General features: G+C 37.6%; 1 protein-coding gene across 1 annotated transcript; it reads left to right on the plus strand.

Annotated features, from left to right (window-relative positions):
- Positions 1 to 384: 384 nt before the first annotated feature.
- On the plus strand, positions 385 to 6976 carry SLITRK6 (SLIT and NTRK like family member 6). The gene is made up of 2 exons (XM_044980761.1): positions 385 to 863; positions 4221 to 6976. The coding sequence occupies exon 2, from the start codon at positions 4236 to 4238 to the stop codon at positions 6756 to 6758; it is 2523 nt and encodes an 840-aa protein (XP_044836696.1). The 5' UTR covers positions 385 to 863; positions 4221 to 4235; the 3' UTR covers positions 6759 to 6976.
- The last annotated feature ends 4903 nt before the right edge of the window (positions 6977 to 11879 follow it).

Below are 11879 nucleotides of genomic sequence, written 5' to 3' on the forward strand. Positions count from 1 at the left end.
TTGGGGGTATTTTCAGCATTTAAAATATGTATCAGAAAGACATACATTTACTATATGCAAACAGAAAAAGCTGCAGGAGCTGTGGTAGAGATTTATTGTCTTGCAAAATCAGCCATTAATAGTTCTTAAGTGATCTACAGAAGATTTAGCTGGATTTTATTTTCAGAAGGTTCAATTAGAAAAGGAAAAGAGGAGGTGAGACAAATTGCAGGAGGAGGTGGAGCTGAGCTGTCCCAAGGTGGAGCTGTATCTTGTATTAAATGACACTGGCAGATTAAAGCTCTCTGATGGGGAAGGGGAAGGGCTTAAAGGCTGAGTCAAAAGCCAAGAAGTCTTTTCATTTACGCCTACCTCCCAGCCCCTGGCAATCTGACTAATAACAAACTGAGGTAACAAGAAAGACTAGAAAGAAGAGAGAGAACACAGAAGCAGAAGCAGCTTGGATCTAAAAATCTAACAAACCAAGAGGGATCAGTTTAAGCTCTGCTGAACATCTTGTTTATTTACTGCATCCAAAAGCTTGCAAATGGTTAACTATATGCAGAAAAGTCAGCATAGATGGGAAGTATGCTGTGAATTTTAATTGAGGAAAAAGGACAACTGCTTTCAGGATGGTCTAGAGTGCACTCTGCCTGAGAGATTCAATGTATTCTTCTTCTTCTTCTTCCAGTGAAATGCTCTATACTTTGTTTTCTGACATGGACTTTTAACTTAAGGCAGCTGGAGCTGTACAAAAGCTTGCAGCAAAGTGAAAATTTGGAAGAAAGTGTGCATTTTTTTTTAAAAGAGAACCTGAATTGCATTCGAACATCTGCTCAAATTGTGCATTATTGATCTTGTCAGGGAGTGTTGCCTCTGTACAGGTAAGAAAGCTTCCAGTTCACTAATTATCTCAAGTGAATTTCCTCACTTTTTCTGTCTCTTTAGCACCAATTGATTTTATTTTCCTGTATTACTATGGTAAACTTAACAGTTAAATGGTAGAAATCCGTATAGATTTACCCACTGATATTTCAAGCACTGTTCCGGGTACCTTTTTCACTGAACAGTTTTCAATACCTGTAGTTGCTCAGCAGGCAAAGAGAGTAGTTTTAGATTGTAGCATGTACTGTAGCATGGATTAAAGAAGTGTTTTTTCTGAAGTATGACGTTACTCTTAAAATACATCATCCAACTGTGCTTGTATCCAGAATTAACAAGCAGGCTTGAAGGGTTTTACACACTGCACATTCCCCTTGCTTAACCTGAGGCTTTGGAATACTTCACCCCTCACTTTACACATATTTGTATCGAGAGTAAGATCAAATAAAAAAGACACTAATTTTTTTAAAAGAAGATTTTATTATTTCATTGCTTCTCAAGCATATTGCAAATTTGCCTTAAGGGACTCATAACTCACTACTTCTATATATACTGCAAATTTGCCTGGTAGGAAAGACTCTGGAATTCACTAATCTTTTAAAATAAAAATTGTGAAAGAACAATTACAGTAAGCAGTTATTCAAACTAAGTTACCACCTGACATTTCTTATAACACTTCACTAAATGAAACAGGATAATAATTAGTCCAGTATTTTAAAATGAAATGTATATTCAATCTTTACTGTGAGTTCTTTCAACACAATGTTAATCATCTGTTACATAAAAGTATCCGCTATTTTAAAATAAGAGTGGAGCCCATTTAATGCTAGATTTACTTGCTCTGCGTGCACAGACTGAAAATTTAAAAAGAAATGCCAATCAGTTCTCACCAAATACTTACAAAATATTTAGAAGTTCCAGTCTTTCTACTCTGTGTGTGTGTGTGCACACGCGTGAGAGAGAGAGAGAGAGAAAATTTTTGCAGCGTTCCCCACAAAAGTATGATAATGATTAAAATAGGAATGTTTTCCAATTGGTTACAAATGTTCTTACTTTCATCTTTAAAAAATGATGAGAGGTCTTTCATTTTTAAAAAAAATCATTTTTACAATATGTATTAAAATGCACCATGCATTTTGGATTAATATATTTTGATTTAGTTCACTTAATTTTGCTCTGGGCCCTCATAAAAACTACAATTTAAATACAATGCACAACTATGCTGGTGTCCTTATACAGAAACAAGTTACAGAAAATAAAGGCTAATTAGCAACACAATAGGTTTGTTATGGGTAATTGTTACCAGAAGCATTTTTCACCTTAGGTTACTGAAAAGAATGCTAGTGAATGAATACATTTGTCTTTAACACAGTATCATGCTGACATTAATCTGAATACTTTGGAATAAGATTTCTACATATTGTGTCTTTCCCAATACTTTATGGAAAACAAGAGGCTCAGACACTATGTTTTAACCAACTAACTAGAATAGACTATGTTCAAGAACTACTCTGTGATCCAACAAAAATATGTTTTGTTTCTACTGAAAAAGATACATGAATCAAATAAGTTTAGTAACAGATTCTGTCACCTTTACTCATGGCGGGAAGCACCTTTCTCCACTGAAATCAATGGGACAACTGTGGAATAAGGTATTACTCCATGTGCACAAACTGGTGCTTACTGACTTACAAGCATTTCAGTAGCATTCACAAGGATAGTATCTGGGTGCCTCCTGTGCAAGTCCTCTCATCAAGTTGCAAGAGAAGTGTAGATGAGAAGACTAACTGAAGTCTGAACGAGTAGTGCAGTAAGAATAAGATATGCATCTAAATTATAATTGCTGATGTGATGCCAAAATACATGACCAAATTCTGAGAATGTTCATAAGCATAATTACATAGATTCTTGCAACTTTTTCATAAAGCATCAATTCTGCTGGTTAATTGTGTGATGACATTCTGCACTCCAAAGCATGTTTCAATAGCTCACTTAAAAAGATCAAGTGACCTTTATGACACAGGTTTCTTCAAGCAATATTGTTCAGTTCTGTAATAAATAGTGCAGTGAAGGGGAATTCTTGCATGAAATGTGTTTCAAATCATCCTTTTCTTGTTGGAAATGTGGAAGTATTGACTTTAATAATAGATTGTAAACAGACATATGACTTCATCTAATGCAAAAATAAATATCTTTGCTCTTTGGTAATAAGACAACCTCGCTATAAAAAAAGAAACACACAGAACCCTCATATGAACAGTAACAAACTAATCTCATCTCAGTGAGAACTGTGTCAAACAGATAGTTAATTGAAAATATATAATGTTCACCAGTTTCTGTTCCTGATTTAATAGTTGGACAGTTCTGATGCATTTTTCATGTATTCTAAAGTTTGAGACCAATGGTTTGCAAGATAATAGCTTAAATTACACAGTGCAGATGATGTCATCCATCAGTGCTAATTGTTAATGACAAATCTCTTGCTGTGTGCATTTTAGAATGATACTAATATTAATTATTAAGAGGAAAATGTCCAATTCAATATATTATATATTGCCAACCTGTCTTTCTATTTATACTTCACTCTTATTCTTTTATTGCTAGTAAACTTAGTTTACATATTGAATGCACAAATATATTATACATATATTTATAAAATGTGTATGTATAATCTCCCTAAAGATATGAATGTGTGGGTAGGGTGTGTATGTGTATCTACCCACAGCTATAGTTAAAATATAAACACAGCACATACATATTTAAACAAAGGGGAAAATCACTAATTGTTCTCAATTTTGGGATATTAGGATTGCAGAGGAAGTTTCATTTCAACTTACAGATAAGTTGCAGAAACAGGCAAAGAAAAAGCCCTCCACATGCTAGCTGAATAAACATTTGATAGACAATAGATTGTTAGAATCGAACCGAGATTGGTTTATTATGAAACTTCTGTTCAGTCATATAGCCTGTTAATATCTATCTGTTGCAATTTCCTAAAAACTGCAGCACTGCATGCCAATCAAAGGTGAACATGTCTTTTCGTTTGCTTGTTTGTTTTCCTACAAAGCACCATGTATGTATATGGCACTCCATATATAAGAACATAATTTTCATGAGCCCTGCATGCTGTGTTGTTGCAACATAAAAATACTGAAGTGCTTCTGTGTTATGACCTTCATGCTATATTTAATGGTTAGAACTAACCATGTGTTGCATTACTTAAAGAATCATTACAATATTTGATAGAACACAATATATATATTTTTTAAGGATAAGTTTTTTAGGTAAGTTTGGGGAACTTTCAAGTATTTTTTTTTTTAAATCTGAAATGATAAACTCAATTCATTTTTATTTTACAGGACCTACTGGCAACAATGAAGCTCTGGATTTTTATGTTATGTTCAGTTGTGGTTGCCTCGGATTTACTACAATCTCAGCCTTCTTTGTCTTCAGTGAGAGGATCTTGTGAGAATCTGTGTTCTTGTGAAGAGAAGGATGATATCTTGATTATAAACTGTGAAGAAAGAGGTATCAAAATGGTATCACAAATAAATGTCCCACCATCACAGCCTTTCCATCTTAACCTGCTGAACAATGGCTTGACCATGTTACATATGAATGATTTTGCTGGCCTCATCAATGCTATCTCACTACATGTTGGATTTAATAATATTGCAGATATTGAGCCTGGAGCTTTTAATGGTCTCAGTCTTCTTAAGCAACTTCATATCAATCACAATTCATTAGAAATACTTAAAGAGGATACTTTTCAGGGACTGGAAAATCTGGAGTTTCTTCAAGCAGACAACAATTTCATCACCGTGATTGAAACAAGTGCCTTTAGCAAACTCAACAGACTTAAAGTGCTTATTTTAAATGACAATGCCATTGAGTTTCTCCCTCCTAACATATTTCGCTTTGTGCCGTTGACCCACTTAGATCTTCGTGGAAACCAGTTACAGACACTGCCATATGTTGGCTTTTTAGAGCATATTGGCCGAATACTGGACCTTCAGCTGGAAGACAACAAATGGGCCTGTAATTGTGACTTACTGCAGCTGAAGTTATGGCTTGAAAACATGCCTCCCCAGTCTATAATAGGTGATGTTGTGTGCAACAGCCCTCCAGTTATCAAAGGCAGCATCCTAAGAAGACTAAAAAAAGAATTGCTCTGTCCCACTCACCCTATAAATGAACTTGAAGATCCTTCAGGGTCCTTGCCCTTGGTAGTAACCACCTCTATAAGTGATAGTCACCTACCAGCTAAGGTGATCCCTGTCCTGAAAGCTCCTACCAAGGAACCAGGTTTAGTGCTTCATGCCACAAAGCCAGCTACTCAGCTTCCAGGAATATACTGTCCTGTACCCTGTCACTGCACCAGCCATATCCTGTCAGGGGTTCTAATTCACTGCCAGGAGCGAAATATCGAAAGCTTGTCTGATTTAGGTCCCCCTCCTCCAAACCCTAGAAAGCTTATTCTAGCTGGAAACATTATTCAAACATTGCTGAAATCAGATCTGCTGGACTATGCTAGCCTGGAAATGCTTCACTTGGGAAACAATCGTATTGAAATCCTTGAAGAAGGATCATTTATGAATCTAACGAGATTGCAGAAGCTATATCTAAATGGCAATCATCTTACAAAGTTAAGTCAGAGTCTCTTCCTTGGTCTTCAGCACCTTGAGTATTTGTATCTTGAATACAATGCCATCAAGGAAGTTTTGCCAGGGACATTTAACATGATGCCAAAACTTAAAGTGTTATATTTAAACAATAACCTTCTTCAAACTTTACCACCCCATGTTTTCTCAGGGGTGCCACTAGCCAGGTTAAACCTCAAAACAAACCAGTTTACCCATTTGCCTGTGAGTACTGTCTTGGATGAACTGGATTTGTTGGTACAAATTGAACTTGAGGACAACCCTTGGGACTGTACTTGTGATTCAGTTGGGCTGCAGCAGTGGATACAAAAGTTGAGTAAGAACATCATGATGGGTGACATTTTCTGTAAATCCCCAGGGCACCTAGCAAAAAAAGAATTGAAATCTCTGAACAGTGAAGTCTTATGCCCAGGACTAATAAATAGCCCAGCCCTGCCAACCCACGCTAGCTTTATAGTTGTGACAACTTCTTCTACAACAACCAATACTGTGGACACTATTCTTCGATCACTTACAGATGCTGTCCCACTTTCTGTTTTAATCCTAGGGCTCCTAATTGTGTTTATTACTATTGTATTTTGTGCAGCAGGAATAGTTGTCCTTGTTCTGCATCGGCGGCGAAGACACAAAAAGAAACAGGCAGATGAACACATGAGGGACAGTAGCCCAGTTCATCTCCAGTACAGCATGTATGGTCACAAAACAACACACCACACAACTGAGCGTCCAGCACCAATCCTGTATGAGCAACGCATGATCAGCCCCATGGTTCAAGTTTATCGAAGTCCATCCTTCAGCCCCAAACAGACAGAACAACAGGAGGAGGGAAATGAAAAGGATATGAATGACTCCAAACATCTCCGCAGAAGTCTTCTGGAAAGAGAGAACAATTCTCCTCTCACAGGTTCAAATGTCAAATACAAATGTACAGACCAATCAGCTGAATTTCTGACCTTTCAGGATGCCAGCTCCTTATACAGAAACATTCTTGAGAAAGAACGAGAACTCCAGCAGCTAGGGATCACTGAGTATCTAAGGAAAAATATTGTCCAGCTCCAGCCTGACATGGAAGTACATTATCCTGGAACACATGAGGAGTTAAAGTTAATGGAGACACTAATGTACTCCAGACCAAGAAAGGTTTTGCTTGAGCAGACTAAAAATGAATATTTTGAGCTCAAAGCTAACTTACATGCTGAGCCTGACTACCTGGAAGTCCTGGAACAGCAAACATAAATGACAGTACTTTGGACAGGGACAGAAAATCTATAATTCTATATTAAGTCAGAACATTGTAAATAAAAGTGCCTTATAATAATGTATCATCCATCAGGACTAAAGCACAGCAGTAATCCTAACAAAAAACTCAGGGATCACTGTGGGAAGCCATGCGGAAGTTTGCAGGCAATATGTCTTACCCCAATTGAAACATGATCTCTGTGTGATTGAACTGTGGGAGGAAAACTGCTATATTCCTTTTTTTGGGGGTGGGGGGGGTGGGGATGGGGGTGGTAAAAGGTCTGTGTGGCACTCCTCATTCTGTACCTAACCTAGGATAAAACTTTTACGTTACTTGTACTTCTTTCTTTTCTCTCAATTTAATTGGACTACATTTTAAAGTACAGTTTAAGTATAGTTATAAAGGTTAATATGTATTGGTTAGGTATTAGTACATGCACTACATATGTGAACATTGTCTACAACTGCACTTACCATTCCCTTATAATAAATACAAAAGGAAATGAAGCTTTGTCATATTGAATGTCAGTTAAAAAGAACAAAAGATATTTAATTGTATAGGCATCCAGTGCCTGCAAACATTTAAGTATCTTTTATATGGGACTTCATTTATCACATTGTTACAGTATGTGGATGGAAAATATATGTATAAATATAATTACCAACAATTTAAGAGACATCAACAAAGCTTTCTGCTACTTTCCCTATCTGACAGTTTTACTCAAATTTGGACAATCTTCTCTTGTTCTGCTGCTATAAAATGTTGCACATCACTGGTGTTTCAACTCATAAGCCAGGGCAATTCTGAAAGCTACTGAGAATCAACTGTAAATACATTAGTGCATCTAATGAGTTTGATTTCTTTTATATGACTGGCTCCTGTGGTGGCTTTGAATATTCCTGGCAGAAATACAGAAATAAGTACACTATGGCCAGTAACTTCCAGATAGAGGGGAAAAAAGAATATTTTGTTGTTGTTTGTATCAGTTCTCTACATTTTGCCACACATTAACAGGAAAAAGATACTTCTCCTGTTAAGAGGTAAAAGTGGCTTAGAGCGTGGAGCCCTGCAGCTTTATTTTACAACAAAGTCTGGCTAGATTTATATTAACTATTTATTCTGTACAGTTTTGTATTCTTTTTCAGTTCACAACAAGGAATAATTCGTGGGTGCCTTTCAAGCAAATCAAAACTGCTCACTATAAACAAAAATGGAAATAAAGCTTTTTTTTAAAAAAAAAATGTCATTTTCTTAAAAGTCACTTTTTAGAAAAGAGCAAGGCAGCAAGACTTGCATGCACAAGTTTAGATCTGTTCAGGAGTCAAACACGAAGCTTCTCTCTGTTGTCATGTGGACAGAAGCATCTTGTTCACTGTGCAATAAGGCCATTCAGTTTCTGTGCACAACTGACACACTGCCAAACTGAAAATCTGACTTGCATTTCTCCTCCTTTTTAAACAAATCTTTTGTAAATCAACTACACATGAATATTTTTTTTCTGATTTCCAATTGCACAGCTATTGAAAGGCTGAATCAATTAATAGATTTCTAAATATATAGATTAAAACTAACTGTAGACTTGATAAATTCAGAGCCAAAAAAAAAAAAGAAAGAAAAATTTAGCCTACTGCAGTTTTCTTGCCTAGCTGTGAGTTCTCCACACTTCTTATATATGAGTTTCTGAAGGGACATGATCTCCGATAGAAAACTATATTGTCTTGGCTCTTAAGTTTGCATAGTGCTATTGATGTCAGTGGCACTATACAGATTTACGCGAGGTGAGGATTTGGTCCTGTATCCTTTCCGTTATCTGATCATACTTCAATAACAACATTTTGTTGATATCATCACGTTGCCTTGACAGTAAAACTAATTGGCTCCCAAGAATCAAACTGCAGTAGAGAGACAATAAGTGCTGTTTGCTCTGGCTATGACTAAAACCTATCATAGTTTAGGTTCGTCCACAGTGTGTTCTAGAAGAGTGAGGAACAGTGATTGGTTAGAATACAGCTACAGTAATTTTACCAACATTTCAATCAAAAGAAATCATTATAGAAAACTGACAACTAAATTCTGTCACAAAACATACTGTAGTAAGATGTACTGATAGCTGTAATAATTAATATCATTAAGGGTCTGATTGAAAATCCAATGAAGTTTATGGAATTGACTTTTGTGGACTTTGGATCAGGGCCTAGATATATAATATTCTATTAAAAATTAAGTTTGAATAGGTGGATTAGTTCCCTCACACTCATTTTTTCCATCAACCCTCCGGACTATCAGAGATTTCAAAGTCAGAGCAGGGGTGTGGGGAAAGAAGCAGTGAGGAACAAATTGGGCCTAATTCTTCTCTGTCCTTGTATGGTCATTTACACCAGTGCAACGTGGGTGTACAATGCTGCCTTCTGATTGCTATGGTGCAGAGCAGTGGAGAATCAGGCCCTCAGGCTTCTGTTTGAGGGAAATGCTTTCAGACTACAGACAAGTGCCACATGCACAGATGACACTTTATTTAGCTGCTAAAGATTTCTTAGCAGAATGTGGAGGACAACTATGCTGGAAAATAGGCTCTTTCACTGTGGACTGAAAGCATCAGAAAAATGTTGAGTACAATTTATGTCATGGCAATTCAGATGCTCAGTTGTGTCAGTACTCCACTCACCACAGCTGGCGGGAGGGGAGCTTTAGACTAAGTTTGTTCCTCCTCCTTGCCTCAGTCTGCTGGGGGCTAGTTCAATCCCTGCATAAATTAGGGCAGCCTCAGGGATGCTCTCATTTAGAGAGGGCTGTAATGGTCCTACGAAGCTGTTGTAGCATCCAAGGATCACTGGAGTAAAGCACATGTCGTCCACCTGATTAAAAACAAATAAATAAAAAATTAGCTAGAACAAAATGATAGGTGAAAAACCTGTGCCTGAAGGTTCTCTGGAATGTTTCCATCACAGCAATGAGAAATGCATCTCTTCTGGGGAATTGGGTGGGGTCTGATGGAGTGCCCGCTTGTTGTGGCATGTTCTCCTCCACATGAGGCAGGCAAAGTTAAACGGTTTATGTATGTTTCACTGAGACAACACATTGGAGGCTGGAAAGTGAAGCATATCTGACAGTCTGAAACAAAGTGGATTCATTTTTTCTCATGTCAGTTCTGTAGTTAATAATTGAGTGCAAGAACAGTACATCAGCAGACATATTGGTGCAGTTGGCAGGTACATAACTGTTATGTTGTTAGGCCACCTCAAGGTACCTGACACTGTCATTTTTTTTTTCTGACAGTTTGGCACACAAAATGTATTAAATAACAAGAGGGGCATGTTCTCTCAAGAAACACAGCTTACATCAGTCTCTTGCAGATACTTATTTTAATCTGCCTCTTATCTTTTAACATACATAAAAATCAAATGTATGTTTTCTTCTCTTTTCTTCCTACTACAGGTGTCCTGACAGCCTCTTTAATAATGGCACACACATATATTACCTACAATGATGTCTCTGCAAGCTTCTGAACAGAAAAGACTCAACCATAAAATTACTGTTAGTCTAGACTCTAGTGGCTCATTGAATATGTGACTGATCAAATATTTTCAATCCATTCTTCTCTTTTAACATGGTTGCTTGACCTTTTTTGTAAGGGATTTCCAAACTGAATATGAGTTCCTACTTTTTACAGGGATGCATCCAAGCCACAAGTTCCAGACCTGAAACCAAGCTTTCCCCAAGATCAGCAGCGTTTGGTATGATAGCAATCTGAGGATTTGGCAAGGCCTACCTCTACATGAAATAAAAGCCAAAAATTGTTTTGTGACACCTACCTGGAGATCTGTTACCTGGGAAGAATGAGAAAATGAAGAGATGAGGCTGACTGGGAAGGCCAAACATCTGTGCAAGAGGACTTTCTGGTATATTAATGGAGAGAGGCATTTGCTACAGAGAATATGAATGTTTCACAGGGGAAAATAATAGTGGACTGTGAAATGAGGAAAATTAATCACAATGCACTTTCTCATGCACACCAGCATGACTTGCTAGTCTTGTAGAGATGCTAAACACACCATGTTCAGGTGGGGAAACATTTGCCTTCAAGATGACGAGATAGAATGTGACATTCTCTGAAGAGGCATTGCTCTTTTATTTCCACTTTTGTTGTTCCAGTATACAGGAATTTGCAGAGTTTGGGGAGGCTTCACGGGGTTTGCACATTCCTTGCAGATTCCAGGTCTGTGAGGGCTCACTGTGTGGTCCCATCAGGGTGGACTAGGGGCAGAGAAGAGGGATCAGCTATTGAGGCTGTGTGCTGCTTCAAAGGATTTGTCCCTTAATGGTGCTTTAGGTTTGTGATATTCTTGATCATGTCCCAGTAACAGATGTTAAATCCTTCTTGCTCTGAATCAGAAATTGATGATAACATTAGCTACCCACTGGAATCAATACTGGGAAGTTAATTGCCATACTGAAAAGATACAGCATGACATTCTCTTTCCTGCTCATCTGCTAACAGTCAGCCTTGGCTTTTTAACACAACAGAGCAATTTCTGAAAAAGCCACAACTTGATAGAAACCGGCTAACCTCAAGAACAAGAAAAGAATGAAAACATCATATATTGTTCAGGTTCATGATGCTATGATGTGATGGACAATTGCTCTTTAGTTGGAATGACTTATTTTCATAGGGTCACTCAAGAATAGGGTGCAAATATATATGCATGATACATCTCCTGAAATGTGCACCTAGGGTTTGTGTTGCAATACAGAAGTGCCAGAAGCTTGAATTCACAAAAGAAGTTACGCTGAGCATCACAACACCTTACATTTAGGCATGTGGAAAATCACTGTGATTCACAAAGCCTGAGTTAGGCTCCTATACAATGAATGGGGAGAGATAGGCACAATAGACTGCAATCCAGAAAAGCCAGCGTAAACTAGCTGTGGGAGGTGGTGACAACAGGGCAGTGTACTAATTCTGCCTCCTCAGAGAGATAGGTGCTTAAGACCAGGATGGAGGGAGGCATCTATATCTGCTTATGATTCACAGGCAGGAATCCACTTTGGAGTGAGGCACCTATGCTGCTCGCCTTATAACATTTATCCCACTGGTTAGAGAACTTGCCTGGGGTGTG

This window comes from Mauremys mutica, chromosome 1 (assembly GCF_020497125.1).
Source record: "Mauremys mutica isolate MM-2020 ecotype Southern chromosome 1, ASM2049712v1, whole genome shotgun sequence".
In the NCBI taxonomy this organism is placed as follows: Eukaryota; Metazoa; Chordata; order Testudines; family Geoemydidae; genus Mauremys; species Mauremys mutica.